At 50.8% G+C, this 18,350-nt stretch overlaps 2 protein-coding genes across 3 annotated transcripts in view; both read right to left on the bottom strand.

Moving 5' to 3' along the window:
• The window catches only part of DNASE2B (deoxyribonuclease 2 beta), a 326,043-nt gene that overhangs the window by 53,154 nt on the left and 254,539 nt on the right, over window positions 1-18,350 (bottom strand). The window lies entirely within an intron of this gene.
• Window positions 747-12,805, bottom strand: SAMD13 (sterile alpha motif domain containing 13). Of its 2 annotated transcripts, XM_073643995.1 has the most exons (5): window positions 12,692-12,754; window positions 12,445-12,507; window positions 4,569-4,653; window positions 2,880-2,991; window positions 747-2,621 (listed from the first exon to the last, which is right to left on the bottom strand). In XM_073643995.1, exons 3-5 carry the CDS (start codon window positions 4,604-4,606, stop codon window positions 2,478-2,480), a joined length of 294 nt encoding a protein of 97 aa, XP_073500096.1. In that variant the 5' UTR covers window positions 4,607-4,653; window positions 12,445-12,507; window positions 12,692-12,754; the 3' UTR covers window positions 747-2,477. The 2 variants fall into 2 exon arrangements, with proteins under 2 accessions (XP_073500096.1, XP_073500095.1); XM_073643994.1 differs by lacking the exon at window positions 12,445-12,507 and having other exon boundaries at window positions 12,692-12,805.

Here is an 18,350-nt window from a genome sequence, read left to right as displayed (position 1 = left end):
GGAGGTGGATGTGGGGGGCACATACTTTCCTCCATATTAATGTCTATGGATGTAGATGAGGACAGAGAAGCCCCCGGAGGTGGATGTGGGGGGCACATACTTTTCTCCATATTAATGTCTATGGATGTAGATGAGGACAGAGAAGCCCCCGGAGGTGGATGTGGGGGGCACATACTTTTCTCCATATTAATGTCTATGGATGTAGATGAGGACAGAGAAGCCCCTGGAGGTGGATGTGGGGGGCACATACCTTTCTCCATATTAATGTCTATGGATGTAGATGAGGACAGAGAAGCCCCCGGAGGTGGATGTGGGGGGCACATACTTTCCTCCATATTAATGTCTATGGATGTAGATGAGGACAGAGAAGCCCCCGGAGGTGGATGTGGGGGGCACATACTTTCTCCATATTAATGTCTATGGATGTAGATGAGGACAGAGAAGCCCCTGGAGGTGGATGTGGGGGGCACATACTTTCTCTGTATTAATGTCTATGGATGTAGATGAGGACAGAGAAGTCCCCGGAGGTGGATGTGGGGGGCACATACTTATCTCCATATTAATGTCTATGGATGTAGATGGAGGACAGAGAAGCCCCCGGAGGTGGATGTGGGGGGCACATACTTTTCTCCATATTAATGTCTATGGATATAGATGCTGTGAGCATGGTCTCAGCAGCTTTCCGTAGAATGGGTCTGCCTGTCTCCTGAACGCTGCGATCGCGCTCAGGAGACAGGCAGACCAAGTATTAATTAGGGGGTCTTTATTGCTGCACATGCTGGTTATTCTGTTTCTTCTTTGAAATTGCAACATGGAAGTTGATAAACAATGTTTTATTGTTGTATTACTTTGGACCACTAATTAAAAAATCCTGAGGATATAACTTTGGTCCATTTCCATTTATTTCTGAAGATATTGTACAGTCTACGAAAAAAATGAAGGGGTTCCAATAATGGTGATCAGCGCTGTAGATAAAGATAGCAGCTAGAGAAGCCCCCGGAGGTGGATGTGGGGGGCACATACTTTTCTCCCTATAGTGAATGCTCTGGTAGAATCTCTACAGAAGTCTCCAGTGATTGTCACATACTTCAATATAAAACGTATCAGCAGCTTCAGGTCCAGTCTGACATCTGCAATCTGTGGGAGTCATCCACATAGAGTCCGCCCTGCTTTACACTGCAGGTGAGAACACATCCAATTTTGCAGTTTATATATTCTTGTCCAGAGAACAATGGGGACAGGAAAACGACAACTGACAACTGCAGGGACAAACAAGTGATTGTCAGTCTTTAAACCCTTTGTGCTATTACAATTCAGCTCCATCTAATTAGCAGCCATTATAACACTGCCCCTTGTGGACACGACTGTGAATCACAGGCCGACGAGGCAGCAGCCACCCTGTCCCCATTGTGATATAACTACTATGTGTGGATTTACAGGGACCCCTGGGAGCAATAAAGAGGGGCCCCGCAATCAGTCTTTACCTGGTACCCGGGATAAGTCTAGAATAATTGTGTGACCGGTGACACCAAGAGCGAGAGGCACTTGTAATAATTATGGAGGTGACGGTGGCCCCGTATAGAGGTGACGGTGGCCCCGTATACAGGTGACCCCATAAAGAGGCAACGGTGGCCCTGTATAGAGGTGATGGTGAACCAGTATAGAGGTTACAGTGACCCCGTATAAAGGTAACCCCGTGTAGAGGTGACGGAGGCCCTGTATAGGGGTGACCCCATATAGAGGCGATAATGACCCTGTATAGAGGCGACGGTGGCCCCATAATAGAGGTGATGGTGACCCCGTATAGGAGTGACCCCATATAGAAGCGATGTTGGCGCCGTATAAAGGTGATCCCGTATAGGAGGTGATGGTGACGCCTTATAGAGGGTACCCCATATAGAGGTGACTGTGACCCCGTACAAAGGCGATGGTGGCCCCATATAAAGGCGACCCTGTGAAGAGGTGACGGTTACCCCATATAAAGGTGACTCCATATAGAGATGTCCCCGTATAGGGGTGACGGTGGCCCCATATAGAGGTTACCCCGTATAGAGGTGATGGTGGCTCCGTATAGCGGCGACGGGAGCCACATTTCCTCGTCCCATATACATACTGTATATACTTCCATTTCATTTCCCAGATTTCTGATAATTCACCTTTTTCCGACCACCCGGGGGCGCCGGCTTGAATTCACTTTTGTCCCTGGAATCTTTTATAAATCTAGAAGGATCATTATGATAAATGTTCATCGTGTCCGCCGTCCACTGGGGATCAGGTGACCGGCAGGGCGATTCTGTACAGATAGAGGCGCTTTCCGTGCAGCATCACCAAGTCCTCGGAGGATCACAAAACACATTAACTCTTCCCAAGGAGCGGAGATCAGCGGCGCCGGTCCCTGCGCCCTTCCCCCCGCTCATGCGTCCTCGGGGATGGTCCATATGTGGGGGTCTCTCTGCAGCCACATGACGGCCCACGTCTTACGGGGATCCGCTCTTGAGCTGCTGTGTCTGCAGCGGCTTCACGTGATATTCGTAGATTTTCAGCGCTGGGCCCAGCTTTAGGGAAAGTCCAGTTAAAACGTCGTTTCTGGTCATGAGCAGCAGAGATTTCCCATCGATTTCCTGATGAAAAAACGAGAAGAACAATCAAGAAAAGGAAGGAAACAATGAGAAGGTGACCGGAGACACCGTGGGATCCGAGCCGCACCGTGAGAGCGCCACCCGCAGGCCACATATTACAGCAGAGCGGGACCTGACAAGACACAACTCCTGCACTTCTGTCAGTTCAGGACAAATACTGATGTAAAATAAATACTGAACATGTGAACACGGCCTTACAGAGGATCTGTCAGGTTGGGGTTTCCCTTTATTATCACCTACCTGATCTCTGAACGCTGCTGCTTGTTCTTCAAATCCGGCCGCTTTAAAGTAATTGACGACATCATCGATGGCCCAGAGCGCCGGGTCCGGGGGTCTCCCGTTCTCTATCGAGCTGGAAAACACAAGAACATGAGACCCCCAATAACACGACAATGGACCCCAAAACGCAATCATGTGTGTGACCACAACTGCGGCAGTATCTGGGTGAGGCTCGCCTATCATGTGCAAAAACTACTGATCTATCATAAGGATACAAACTCTACGGCCCCCCATTCATTAACAGGGACGTCTTGTACACAAGTTTTAATAGAAGATTCTCATCTTCCTAGATGGATATTGTTGGAGAGGCTCATAAAAAAACAAAGATTTTTTAGCAATTTTTTTTTTTTACAGCTTGTTGTCTTGGAGACCGACCACTGCTGCTCTTCAGCTTGTAAGCAGCAGTGGTCAGTCTCCAAGGCAACAAGTGTTTATATGTCAAGAATAGCTAAAAATGTAATAAGCAGCAAATTGCATGATTGCTTGTATTTGTAGCACTATCCGGCTATACTGATTAATTAATAAGCTTTAATGAAGGGGGCGCTGGAGTTAGACGCAACTATTTCAGGAGTTTGGTGCATCTTTCAACTGCTGCCACATATGTCCCTTAGCCGGGGATCAGCCGGGGATCCGTCAGGCGCTCAGCCACGTCCTGTCCCGTCTGATCGACACTTTTCTAAATCTTCAATAGAAGAATTTTTTTATTGGAATCGCTGCATCTACAAAGACCTTACAACCCGTTATTTTCTCTCTACTTATGATTTAAGAAAAAAAAAAACTTCTTCAACTCCATCAAATAAAATAAAGAAGTTGCGGAAAGCGAGAAGAAAGCAAATCATTCAGAACCGCTGTGGATTTGGTATGGCCGTAACGTAGGGAATAAAGTTCCTGCCACATTTACTACACAGTGATCGATGCTAAAAAAAAAAGGAGCCAAGAAGCCCCTCAAGGAATAAGGAATTGCAGGAGTTTCCCACTTCAGCATAAAAAAAAAATCATAAAAGGTTTTCAAGAAATCGTAAATGTCCCAGAATTGTGTCATTAAAATGAACATTGTCCGAAAGGACAAACGGTTCTACGATGTAACGATTTATGTGTCGATGTAACAAGTACAGAGGACGAGGACTCTCACAGGTGAAGGAAGAATATCATCTCTGCACCCTCAAAGGGTTAATAAATTGGGGTGATATAAGCACTTGGCCCATTAACCCCTTAGGGACGCAGCCTTTTCTTTTTCATTTCATTTAAATGTGCGGAAAATGGGAAATAATCCAAATGAGGCGAAATGATGAGAAAAAAAAAACCTCCCGTGGGAGCACAAAGATGGCGACAACTAAAGGCGGAGTGCTAGCTGTATATCACAGTCAGCACCCAGCGTAGGGGAATCACTCCCCGACCTGTGACGCATGTATATGACACAGATGACACAGGTGGTTAGGGGTGATGGGGATAAGCAGCTATCAGCATCACTGCCGCCACTTATCTTCACTAGAAAAAAGGATGAGATGGGCTGTAATCCCCGCTGTCCCTCCACAGACCCTCCGCTGTCGCTGCGCGGTGCAGGGTCCGCCGCTCACCAGAACCGCTTTCTTTTTTATAAATCTCACCCAATGATGCAGCGCACAGTGACCAGAACCGTGCAGAATTTACCTTTTGGAGTCCGTGGAGCCGTTCTCTTTGCTCTCCATAGTCTCGCTGTCCTGGGAAAGTCCGGCTGTTTCTTTGATTTCTATAACTGTTCAAAAAAACATAGATCATAAATGATTAATGAGACGTCTGACAAGTGCAACATATCAGCAGTAGGTACTGGACCACCAGTATGCCATACAATGGAATGTAGGACCACCAGGATATCGTACAGTGGATGTAGGACCACCAGGATGCCATATAATGGGATGTAGGACCACCAGAATGTCATACAGTCAGATGTAGGACGACCAGGATGTCGTACAGTGGGATGTAGGTCAAACACGATATGGTACAGTGGGATGTAGGACCACCAGGATGTCGTACAGTGGGATGTAGAGCCACTAGGATTCCATACAGTGGGATGTAAGACCATCAGGATATGGTACAGTGGGATGTAGGACCACCAGGATGCTGTACAGTGGGATGTAGGACCACCAGGATGCTGTACAGTGGGATGTAGGACCACCAGGATATTGTACAGTGGATGTATGACCACCAGGATGCCGTACAGTGGGATGTAGGACCACCAATATCTCGTATAGCGGGAAATAGGACCACCAGGATATTATACAGTGGGATGTTGGACCACCAGAATGTCATACAGTGGGATGTAGGACCACCAAGAAGTTGTACAGTGGATGTAGCTAACAAATAAAGTAGCACTCTGTAGTGCTATAGTATGCAAACATGAAATATATGAAATTGCATTACTGCTCTATAAAATAGGAAACAACAAAGATACATAGCGCATATATTCATGAGTGGCCAGCAGCCGCGGCAAGGCGATCTTCATTGATGGGAACCTAATCTAATGTGAATCCTCTCCTGGGCTGAAGCCTACATGTACATGGGAAGGTAGGATCCTGCTGATGGGTGGAGTGCTCAGTCAGAGAGTCTATGTATAAATATCAAAGACTGACCGTCACTTCCAAACAGAAACTTACTGTCTACGTTTTTAAATATTTTCTGGAGCAGTAAAGCAATTCCAATTTCATACACTTCATGTTTACATGCTATAGTGTTACAGAATGCTACTTTGTTAGTTATATATGGAAATGGCTACTCTTAGTATGCACCTGTACACACCAGTTTTCTGTTTGAAAGTGAAGGTCAGTCTTTGATATTGTGCAGTGGGATGTAGGACCACCATGAAGCCTTACAGTGGATGTAGGACCACCATGAAGCCTTACAGTGGATGTAGGACCACCATGAAGTCTTACAGTGGATGTAGGACCACCATGAAGTCTTACAGTGGATGTAGGACCACCATGAAGTCTTACAGTGGGTGTAGGACCACCATGAAGACGTACAGTGGATGTAGGACCACCAGGATGTTGTATATGACCTGTATATGGCAATAATCTGTGCCTGGTATAGGTACTCTCATACAGTGCTGATCACCATTATTGGCTCCACTTCATTTTTTTCGTAGACTGTACAATATCTTCAGAAATAAATGTACCAAAGTTATATCCTCAGGATTTTTTAATTAGTGGTCCAAAGTAATACAACAATAATACATTGTTTTTCATCTTCCATGTTGCAATTTCAAAGAAACAGAATAAGCAGCATGTGCAGCAATAAAGGCCCCCCTAATTAATACTTGGTTGCCCACCCTCTGGCATTGCTGACGGCCTCAACACGTTTCTTGTAGCCATCTATAAGCTTCTTGCTCTTCTCTGCAGTTTTCTCCCATCATCCTTTGCAGTTTGTTCGAGCTCTTGAATGTTTACAGGGGTCTTTTTCCCAATGGCAGACTTCAGCTCACCCCAAAGATTTCCAATGGGACTGAGGTCAGGACTCATTGCTGCCATTGTAAAACAGTCCATTTTTTCTTTTTCAACCATTCCTGTGTACTTTTGGATGTGTGCTTTGGGTGATTGTCTTGCTGGAGGATCCATGATCTTCGACTCAAACAGAGTTTTCTTACACTGGGTAGGACATTTCACTCTAAAATCTCTTGATAATTCTCTGATTTCATGATTCCTGTGATACGGTCAAGGCCTCCAGTACCAGATGCATCAAAGCAACCCCACAGCATTATGGATCCTCTACCATGCTTAATGTCACGGGTGTGTCATAGGTGACAGACAGTCACCATTCAGTGGGTTGCAGGAGATCTCTACGTTTGGTATTGCAGACAGCCTCTTAGATAAGAGGCTGTCTTTAGGACCGAGCGGCTACCTCTCTCTTGCTAATCAGCTCTCTGCCTGGGTGTATATATACCTGGTGTGTCTGAGAGGGAGTCGCCGGCTATATCCATTTCTACTTGTGAAGCTTAGCAGGAGCAGTACTACATCCTCTCTGGAGCTTGAGGCCGTGTGCTTATTTGGAGTTCATCTAAAGCTAAGCCATTTCCCCTGTTTTGTCCACCCTTGTTGTCTATAGAGTTTAGTGGAGGTTGACTAGTGCTCATCTCCTTCCATCCTTAGCCGTAGCCATACGCCAGGGAGAGTAGGGCGAAGCACGCGTGCGGCGATAGCTGAGGAGGCTATATAGGGATGTTAGTGGAGAGAGGGTGACACTAGACCAGACTAGGAGGTCTCCACTTCCCCCTTTACCTAGTGTCTGGGCTCCCTTTCCCTTTTCCCTCTGTGTTGCACTAAGTCTTTCCCACACCTGGCGTGACATTTTCCCCCTTTCCTTGGTGTGATATTTAACTGTTGGTAAGGTGTTCTTTTCCTTATAAGCTTCATTGCGCCATCTGTAAACAAACTGTTGCTTTTCGTTGCCAAAAAGCTCTATTTTTGTTTCATCTGTCCACAGAACATTTTCTTAGAAGGATTGTGATTTGTCAAGGTACTCTTTGGCAAAGATCAGTTGTTCCTTTTTATGTCTTTTCTTCAGGAATGGTTTCTTCCTTGGCCTTTGCCTATAAAGCTGTGCTTGGTTTAGTGTGCGGCGTATGGTACTTGTTGAATCCATGACCCCAGACTGTTCCAGGTTGGCCTTCAGGTCTTTGGATGTTTGATGTGTTTTTTCCACCATTCGCACCAACCTTCGGAGACATCTCTTGTCAATTTTCCTCTTTTTCCCAAGTCCAGGGAGGTTCTTGACGGTTCAATGCGTGGAAAACTTCTTAATAACATTGCGCACTGTTGAAACTGGGATACCAAGGTCTTTGGAGATGGCCTTATACCCTTTGGAAGTCTTGTGTTTTCTAATAATAGCAGTTCTGATGTCCTCAGACAGCTCCTTTGTCTTCACCATTGTGACAAAGGAACAGGGCCTACCATGTGGCTTTTTTTAATTGGCTAATTCATGTCACATGGGCACCGACAATTAATCACAAGTGAATTGCTTTTGTTATTTACCACAGGCGAGTAAAAATGTGTTTCCATACTCAATTAATGGAAAGGCGCCAATACCAGTGACAGCAGCTTTAGGTTTCTCCATTTTCCCTCCCATTGTTTTTCGTTCTACATTCTTGTTTATCATTTGCTCTTTTGTATTTAACACGAGTCTCTATACAAAACACAGTTTCACTTGATTCATTATTTTCAGAAGATATTCCACATTATGCAATTAAACTTCATGGCGCCAATAACGATACGCAGGACTGTATGTACTAGTAGTTGTGCTCAGTTTTCAGCCCTTAAATCCCTGCCCATAAATAGAATCCATGCCACGAATCACCAGCTTTACATGCGCTTTGACAGTGTGAACAATTAATGGCGCAAAAGAGACACTCAGAACATTAGCAGCAAAATGTCTCCGGAATCGGTAATAGCGCAGTGACCCCACAAACAGTAGAAATGGGCAAAACTGCAAAATTTAAAGTTGTATAACGTGCCCCAGAAGAAGCCGATAACAGGTGAAACCCTGGGTTGTGCTGCTATTTTAATATTGATACAAAAGACTTTAGTTGTATATTTTTGGATACATGGATTAAAATATGATCACTTGAGGAGCTCGGAGAAAATGCCCACCGCCTCCCCCATAAACAAAGGTGCCAGCATGGAGCCCCCTCATGCACAGATAAAACAAATGATTGAGCTAAGAATGGAAGACGGCACCTCTGGAATCGGTCCCTGGTAGTGGGGGTCCGGCACTGAACTGCTCCCACACTTGCTGTGCTGCAACCATAACATTTGCCGGAGAACACCAAAGTTGCTAACTTCACTTTTTATTTTTTCTGGACGGCGTTATCAAAAATCGGAATTATCACGGACAGATGACCTTTTTTACAGTTTTACAGACACCTCGCTCCGGGGTTTTGTATCCCACCCTTGTCCCCCCGCTCCCGGGTTTTGCATCCCACCCTTGTCCCCCCGCTCGGGGGTTTTGTATCCCACCCTCATCCCCCCACTCTGGTGTTTGTATCCCACTCTCCACCCCCGCTCCAGAGTTTTCTATCCCACCCTCGTCCCCCGGCCGCTCTGGCCTATTTTATCTCACCCTCATCCCCCCGTTTGGGGGTATTATATCCCACCCTCGTCTCCCCACTCCAGAGTTTTCTATTCCACTCTCGTCCCCCCCGCTCCAATGTTTTCCATCCCACCCTCGTCCCCCAGCTCTGGTGTTTGTATCCCACCCTTGTTCCCCCGCTCCAAGGTTTTGTATCCCACCCTCCCTCCCTGCTCCGGGGTTTTTCCCCCAATCCGTAGTTTTCTATCCCTCCCTCGTCCCCCTGCTTCAGGGTTTTGTATCCCACCCTCGTCCTTCTCCTCTAGGGCTTTGTATCCCACCCTTGTTCCCCCGCTCCAAGGTTTTGTATCCCACCCTCCCTCCCTGCTCCGGGGTTTTTCCCCCAATCCGTAGATTTCTATCCCTCCCTCGTCCCCCTGCTTCGGGGTTTTGTATCCCACCCTCGTCCTTCTGCTCTGGGTTTTTGTATCCCTCCCACATCCCCCCTTCTCCAAGGTTTTGTATCCCACCCTTGTCCCTCCGGTTCGGGTTATTGTATCCGACCCTCGTCTTCTCGCTCCGGGGTCTTGTATCTCACCCTCATTTCCTCGCTCCGGGGTTTTCTAACCCTCCCTCGTACTCCCACTCCGGGGTCTCGTATCTCACCCTCATTTCCTCGCTCCAGGGTTTTCTATCCCTTCCTCGTACTCCCACTCCGGGGTCTGGTATCTCACCCTCATTTCCTCGCTCCACGGTTTTCTATCCCTTCCTCGTCCCCTCGCTCCGGGGTTTTGTATCCCACCCTCATCTCCCCGCTCTGGGCTATTTTATCCCACCCTTGTCCCCTTGCTCCGGGGTTTCCTATCCCTCCCTTGTCACCCCGCTCCGGGATTTCTATCCCTCCCTCTTCCCCTCGCTCTGGGGTTTTCTATCTCTCTCGTTCCCCTGCTCCCGGGATTTCTATCCCCCCCACGTCCCCCCTGCTCCAGGGTTTTGTATCCCACCCTCGTCCACCTGGTTCGGGTTATTGTATCCGACCCTCGTCCCCTCGCTCCAGGGTTTTTCCTCCGCTCTGGGGTATTTTATCCCACCCTCATCCCTTCGCTCCAGGGTCTTGTATCCCTGCCTCGTCCCCTCACTCCGGGGTTTTCTATTCCTCTCGTCCCCCTGCTTCGGGGTTTTGTATTCCACCCTCGTCCTTCTGCTTCAGGTTTTTGTATCCCTCCCACGTGCCCACGCTCCAGGGTTTTGTATCCCACCTCCGCCCCCCCCGCTTCGGGTTTTTGTATCCCACTCTCATCCCCTCGCTCCGGGGTCTTCTATCCCTCCCTTGTCCCCCCGTTTCCAGGTTTTCTATCCCTCCCTCACCCCCATATTCCGGGGGTTTTCCCCCAATCCGTGGCTTTCTATCCCTCCCTCGTCCCCCCGCTCCGGGGTTTTCTATCCCTCCCTCGTCCCCCCGCTCCGGGGTTTTCTATCCCTCCCTCGTCCCCCCGCTCCGGGGTTTTCTATCCCTCCCTCATCCCCTCGCTCCAGGGTTTTCTATCCCTACCTCGTCACCCTCTGCTCCGGGGTTTTCTATCCCTCCCTCGTCACCCCCCCGCTCCGGGGTTTTCTATCCCTCCCTCGTCACCCCCCGCTCCGGGGTTCTCTATCCCTCCCTCGTCATCCCCCCGCTCCGGGGTTTTCTATCCCTCCCTCGTCACCCCCCGCTCCGGGGTTCTCTATCCCTCCCTCGTCACCCCCCCGCTCCGGGGTTTTCTATCCCTCCCTCGTCACCCCCCGCTCCGGGGTTCTCTATCCCCCCCTCGTCACCCCCTGCTCCGGGGTTTTCTATCCCTCCCTCGTCACCCCCCGCTCCGGGGTTTTCTATCCCTCCCTCGGGGTTTTCTATCCCTCCCTCGTCACCCCCCGCTCCGGGGTTCTCTATCCCTCCCTCGTCACCCCCTGCTCCGGGGTTTTCTATCCCTCCCTCGTCACCCCGCTCCGGGGTTTTCTATCCCTCACTCGTCACCCCCCTCCATCCCCCCGCTGCGGGGGTTTTCTATCCCTCCCTCGTCCCCCCGCTCCGGGGTTTTCTACCCTTCCCTCGTCCCCCAGCTCCGGGGTTTTCTATCCCTCATCCCCCCCCGCTCAGGGGTTTTCTATCCCTCCCTCGTCACCCCACTCCGGGAGTTTCTATCCCTCCCTCGTCACCCCCCGCTCCGGGGTTTTCTATCCCTCCCTCGTCCCCCCGCTCCGTGGTTTTCTATCCCTCCCTCGTTACCCCCGCTCTGGGGTTTTCTATCCCTCCCTCGTTACCCCCGCTCCGGGGTTTTCTATCCCTCCCTCGTCCCCCCGCTCCGGGGTTTTCTACCCCTCCCTCGTCCCCCCGCTCCGGGGTTTTCTATCCCTCCCTCGTCCCCCCGCTCCGGGGTTTTCTATCCCTCCCTCGTCCCCCCGCTCCGGGGTTTTCAATCCCTCCCTCGTCCCCCCGCTCCGGGGTTTTCTATCCCTCCCTCATCCCCTCGCTCCAGGGTTTTCTATCCCTACCTCGTCACCCTCTGCTCCGGGGTTTTCTATCCCTCCCTCGTCACCCCCCCGCTCCGGGGTTCTCTATCCCTCCCTCGTCACCCCCCGCTCCGGGGTTCTCTATCCCTCCCTCGTCACCCCCCCGCTCTGGGGTTTTCTATCCCTCCCTCATCACCCCCCGCTCCGGGGTTCTCTATCCCTCCCTCGTCACCCCCCACTCCGGGGTTTTCTATCCCTCCCTCGTCACCCCCCGCTCCGGGGTTCTCTATCCCTCCCTCGTCACCCCCCGCTCCGGGGTTTTCTATCCCTCCCTCGTCACCCCCCGCTCCGGGGTTCTCTATCCCTCCCTCGTCACCCCCTGCTCCGGGATTTTATATCCCTCCCTCGTCCACCCGCTCCGGGGTTTTCTATCCCTCCCTCGTCCCCCCGCTCCGGGGTTTTCTATCCCTCCCTCGTCACTCCCCCCATCCCCCCGCTGCGGGGGTTTTCTATCCCTCCCTCGTCCCCCCGCTCCGGGGTTTTCTATCCCTCCCTCGTCACCCCCCCCATCCCCCCGCTGCGGGGGTTTTCTATCCCTCCCTCGTCCCCCCGCTCCGGGGTTTTCTATCCCTCCCTCGTCACCCCCCCCATCCCCCCGCTGCGGGGGTTTTCTATCCCTCCCTCGTCCCCCCGCTCCGGGGTTTTCTATCCCCCCCTCGTCCCCCCGCTCCGGGGTTTTGGTGCGGGGTCTGAGCGGGCAGAATCCTCGGATTCTTTCTCTTTTCCTCTGTGTTGTGGGTTTCACCTTCTCCTTTCATTGAGGTCACTAAAACCGCAGGTTTTTCCTTAAGTAAAAAGCATCAACCAGTGCGGAGACGAGCGCAGGAGATCGGCACCAGATGCACAAGGTGGGACCGGGCTCAGGGGTCCCGGAAACCCCGAGTCTGAGACGACGCAGCGACAAGCGCAGGACTGTGGGAAAATTGCAGAGGAGGCGCACCGTTCACACTGCGGTCTGTGGCGGCTGCGGCTCTTGATTCTCGTCACCTCGGGGCGTCGTGTTCTGCAATGTGACAATGATGACGGCTGAAAACTTCATGACACCACAGACAGACGGAGCCGGAGCTGTGACACCGCAGGGAGCCGCCGGGCCCCGGGACCGCTCTGCCGCTGATGTTCCGGTGCAGTGTGTGAGGGCAGAGCAGCCCCCGGAGCAGAGCAGCGCCCCCTGCAGAGCGGACACTCACCCCTCTTCATCGCTGTCACCGCGCCGGCTTCCTCCTCTCACATGCAAGGTCCAAATACGAGCTGCGATCCGACCAATCACAGGCGCCGGAGCCGCAGAGAATGCTGGGAGATGTAGTTTATAGCTCAATGCTGGAGGATTGTGGTGATTCTGTGGAAAATAATGTCTGTAAGATCAGAGGCTCACCTGTGACTAAAGACGGAAGGATCAGGTATAGATCTGCAGCCGGGATCCAGTGTACAGCAGCAGGGATCCAGTATAGATCTGCAGCCGGGATCCAGTGTACAGCAGCCGGAATCCAGTGTAGAGTAGCAGGGATCCAGTGTACAGTACCAGTATAGATCAGCAGGATCCAGTATACAGCTCCAGTATAGATCAGCAGCAGGGAACCAGTATACAGCCCCAGTATAGATTTACAGGATCCAGTATACAGCTCCAGTATAGATCAGCTGGGATCCAGTATACAGCCCCAGTATAGATTTACAGGATCCAGTATACAGCTCCAGTATAGATCAGCAGGGATCCAGTATACAACCCCAGTATAGATTTACAGGATCCAGTATACAGCTCCAGTATAGATCAGCTGGGATCCAGTATACAGCCCCAGTATAGATTTACAGGATCCAGTATACAGCTCCAGTATAGATCAGCAGGGATCCAGTATACAACCCCAGTATAGATTTACAGGATCCAGTATACAGCTCCAGTATAGATCAGCAGGGATCCAGTATACAACCCCAGTATAGATTTACAGGATCCAGTATACAGCCCCAGTATAGATCGGCAGGGATCCAGTATACAGCCCCAGTATAGATTTACAGGATCCAGTATACAGCTCCAGTATAGATCAGCAGGGATCCAGTATACAGCCCCAGTATAGATTTACAGGATCCAGTATACAGCTCCAGTATAGATCAGCAGGGATCCAGTATACAGCCCCAGTATAGATTTACAGGATCCAGTATACAGCTCCAGTATAGATCAGCAGGGATCCAGTATACAGCCCCAGTATAGATTTACAGGATCCAGTATACAGCTCCAGTATAGATCAGCAGGGAACCAGTATACAGCCCCAGTATAGATTTACAGGATCCAGTATACAGCTCCAGTATAGATCAGCAGGGATCCAGTATACAGCCCCAGTATAGATTTACAGGATCCAGTATACAGCCCCAGTATAGATTTACAGGATCCAGTATACAGCTCCAGTATAGATCAGCAGGGATCCAGTATACAGCCCCAGTATAGATTTACAGGATCCAGTATACAGCTCCAGTATAGATCAGCAGGGATCCAGTATACAGCCCCAGTATAGATCGGCAGGGATCCAGTATACAGCCCCAGTATAGATTTACAGGATCCAGTATACAGCTCCAGTATAGATCAGCAGCAGGGATCCAATATACAGCCCCAGTATAGATCGGCAGGGATCCAGTGTACAGTCCCAGTATAGAATAACAAGGATCCAGTATATAGCAGCCAGCAGGGATCCAGTATTCAGCTCCAGAATATATCTGCAGGATCCAGTATACAGCCCCAGTATAGATCAATAGGATCTGGTATAGATCAGTAGGGATCCAGTGTACAGTCCCAGTATAGAATAACAAGAATCCAGTATACAGCTCAAGTATAGATCAGCAGCAGGAATCCAGTATACAGTCCTAGTTTAGATCAGCAGGAATCCACTATACAGCCCCAGTATAGATTTGCAGGATCCAGTATACGGCGCCAGTATAGATCATCAGGATCCAGTATACAGCTCCAGTATAGATCAGCAGCAGGGATCTTATATACAGCCCCAGTATAGGTCAGCAGGGATCCAGTATACCATCCCAGTTTAGATCAGCAGGAATCCAGTAATAGCCTCAGTATAGATTTGCAGGATCCAGTATAGACCATCAGGATCCAGTATAGAGCCCCAGTATAGAACAGCAGCAGGGATCCAATATACGGCCCCAGTATAGGTCAGACTCAGCAGGGATCCAGTATACAGTCCCAGTATAGATCAATAGGATCTGGTATAGATCAACAGCAAGGATCCGGTGTACAGTCCCAGTATAGATTTACAGGATCCAGTATACAGCTCCAATATAGATCGGCAGCAGGGATCCAATATACAGCCCCAGTATAGATCAGCAGGGATCCAGTATACAGTCCCAATATAGAGCAATAGGATCTGGTATAGATCAACACCAGGGATCCGGTGTACAGTCCCAGTATAGAATAACAAGGATCCAGTATACAGCAGCCAGCAGTGATCCAGTATTCAGCTCCAGAATATATCTGCAGGATTCAGTATACAGCCCCAGTATAGATTAGCAAGGATTCAGTATACAGTCCCAGTATAGATCAGTAGGGATCCAGTGTACCGTCCTAGTATAGAATAACAAGAATCCAGTATACAGAAGCCACCAGGGATCCAGTATACAGCTCTAGTATATATCAGAAGGATCCAGTATACAGCCCCAGTATAGATCTGCAGGATCCAGTATACAGTCCCAGTATAGATCAGCAGGATTCAGTATACAGCCCCAGTATAGATCTGCAGGATCCAGTATACAGCTCCAGTATAGATCAGCAGGGATCCAGTATACAGCTCCAGTATAGATCAGCAGGGATCCAGTATACAGCTCCAGTATAGATTAGCAGGGATCCAGTATACAGCTTCAGTATAGATCAGCAGGAATCCAGTATACAGCCCTAGTATAGATTTTCAGGATCCAGTATACAGCTCCAGTATAGATCAGCAGGGATCCAGTATACAGTCCCAGTATAGATCAATAGGATCCAGTATAGATCAGCAGCAGGGATTCATTGTACAGTCCCAGTATAGAATAACAAGGATCCAGTATAAAGCTCCAGAATATATTTGCAGGATCCAGTATACAGCCTCAGTATAGATCAGCAGGGATCCAGTATACAGTCCCAGTATAGATCAGCAGGGATCCAGTATACAGTCCCAGTATAGATCAATAGGATCTGGTATAGATCAGTAGCAGGGATCCGGTGAACAGTCCCAGTATAGAATAAAAAGGATCCCGTATACAGCAGCCTGCAGGGATCCAGTATACAGCCTCAGTATAGATCTGCAGGGATCAGTGGCAAGAATCGATAAGACATTAAAAATAAATTAAGAAAACTGAAAAATACTAAAAATATACAAGTAAAGACAATACTAGGAGTCCAGACCGCAGTGAGTGTATAATATAACCGCACGATCCGTAATGGAGTCACCCAGAGACAAATGCCTCCTCGGATCCCGGCCAGCGGATCCTGACGTCAGGGGGATACAAAAACAATAAAACCAATCAGTAACATAAACCCCTCACCACTAACAAGACAGGAAAGCCTGAAGACCCCCACTGTCATGAAGTCCCCGGGGCGATGGCGCCCTCCCTGTATGTCCATTTATATTCGAGCTGCGCAGCCTCTAATTCCACATTATTCTGTCCATATCTGTTATGTGTCGGGAATTGCATTGATGACATTTTTTAATGTTTGGTGACTGTTTTCAGATCAGGTCTCTGCAGCTTCTTCGGTCTCCCTCTCTGACTCTCCCTCGCTGACTCTCCCTCTCTGACTCTCCCTCGCTGACTCTCGCTCGCTGACTCTCCCTCGCTGACTCTCTCTCTCTGACTCTCGCTCGCTGACTCTCCCTCGCTGACTCTCCCTCTCTGACTCTCCCTCGCTGACTCTCACTCGCTGACTCTCACTTGCTGACTCTCCCTCACTGACTCTCCCTCGCTGACTCTCGCTCGCTGACTGTCTCTCGCTGACTCTCCCTCTCTGACTCTCCCTCGCTGACTCTCTCTCTCTGACTCTCCCTTGCTGACTCTCCCTCGCTGACTTTCTCTCTCTGACTCTCCCTTGCTGACTCTCCCTTGCTGACTCGCGCTCGCTGACCCTCCCTCTCTGACTCTCCCTCGCTGACTCTCCTTCTCTGACTCTCCCTCGCTGACTCTCGCTCGCTGACTCTCCTTCTCTGACTCTCCCTTGCTGACTCTCGCTCGCTGACTCTCCCTCGCTGACTCTCCCTCGCTGACTCTCGCTCGCTGGCTCTCCCTCGCTGACTCTCTCTCGCTGACTCTCGCTCGCTGACTCTCCCTCGCTGACTCTCGCTCGCTGACTCTCCCTCGCTGGCTCTCCCTCGCTGACTCTCGCTCGCTGGCTCTCCCTCGCTGACTCTCCCTCGCTGACTCTCCCTCGCTGACTCTCCCTCTCTGACTCTCCCTCGCTGACTCTCCCTCTCTGACTCTCGCTCGCTGACTCTCCCTTGCTGACTCTCCCTTGCTGACTCTCCCTCGCTGACTCTCGCTCGCTGACGCTCCCTCGCTGACTCTCCCTCGCTGACTCTCGCTTGCTGACTCTCGCTTGCTGACTCTCCCTCTCTGACCCTCCCTCGCTGACTCTCCCTCGCTGACTCTCCCTCTCTGACTCTCGCTCGCTGACTCTCCCTCGCTGACTCTCCCTCGCTGACTCTCCTTCTCTGACTCTACCTCGCTGACTCTCCCTCTCTGACTCTCGCTCGCTGACTCTCCCTCACTGACTCTCCCTCGCTGACTCTCCCTCGCTGACTCTCGCTCGCTGAATCTCCCACTCTGACTCTCCCTCGCTGACTCTCCCTCGCTGACTCTCCCTCTCTGACTCTCCCTCACTGACTCTCGCTCGCTGACTCTCTCTCTGACTCTCGCTCGCTGACTCTCCCTCGCTGACTCTCCCTCTCTGACTCTCCCTCGCTGACTCTCCCTCGCTGACTCTCACTCGCTGACTCTCACTCGCTGACTCTCCCTCACTGACTCTCGCTCGCTGACTGTCTCTCGCTGACTCTCCCTCTCTGACTCTCCCTCGCTGACTCTCTCTCTCTGACTCTCCCTTGCTGACTCTCCCTCGCTGACTCTCTCTCTCTGACTCTCCCTTGCTGACTCTCCCTTGCTGACTCTCCCTTGCTGACTCTCGCTCGCTGACTCTCTCTCTCTGACTCTCCCTTGCTGACTCTCCCTTGCTGACTCTCGCTCGCTGACTGTCTCTCTCTGACTCTGACTCTCCCTCGCTGACTCTCGCTCGCTGACTCTCCCTCTCTGACTCTCCCTCGCTGACTCTCCCTCGCTGACTCTCCCTCTCTGACTCTCCCTCTCTGACTCTCCCTCGCTGACTCTCCCTCTCTGACTCTCGCTCGCTGACTCTCCCTCGCTGACTCTCGCTCGCTGACGCTCCCTCGCTGACTCTCGCTCGCTGACTCGCGCTCGCTGACCCTCCCTCTCTGACTCTCCCTCGCTGACTCTCCTTCTCTGACTCTCCCTCGCTGACTCTCGCTCGCTGACTCTCCTTCTCTGACTCTCCCTTGCTGACTCTCGCTCGCTGACTCTCCCTCGCTGACTCTCCCTCGCTGACTCTCGCTCGCTGGCTCTCCCTCGCTGACTCTCTCTCGCTGGCTATCCCTCGCTGACTCTCTCTCGCTGACTCTCGCTCGCTGACTCTCCCTCGCTGACTCTCGCTCGCTGACTCTCGCTCGCTGACTCTCCCTCGCTGGCTCTCCCTCGCTGACTCTCGCTCGCTGGCTCTCCCTCGCTGACTCTCCCTCTCTGACTCTCCCTCGCTGACTCTCCCTCTCTGACTCTCGCTCGCTGACTCTCCCTTGCTGACTCTCCCTTGCTGACTCT

This window comes from Phyllobates terribilis, unplaced genomic scaffold (assembly GCF_046119375.1).
Source record: "Phyllobates terribilis strain yellow unplaced genomic scaffold, ASM4611937v1 Scaffold_8__6_contigs__length_399053987, whole genome shotgun sequence".
NCBI lineage: Eukaryota > Metazoa > Chordata > Amphibia > Anura > Dendrobatidae > Phyllobates > Phyllobates terribilis.
This window is presented reverse-complemented; position numbering and strand designations above follow the sequence as displayed.

Excerpts from the sequence above, each read along its gene's own strand:
- SAMD13 (XM_073643994.1), bottom strand. Across the intron at positions 2,992-4,568 it reads GGCTCCACGGACTCCAAAAG|CTCGATAGAGAACGGGAGAC; the intron begins GTAAATTCTGCA and ends TGTGTTTTCCAG. Across the intron at positions 2,622-2,879 it reads CAGCAGCGTTCAGAGATCAG|GAAATCGATGGGAAATCTCT; the intron begins GTAGGTGATAAT and ends TTTTTTCATCAG.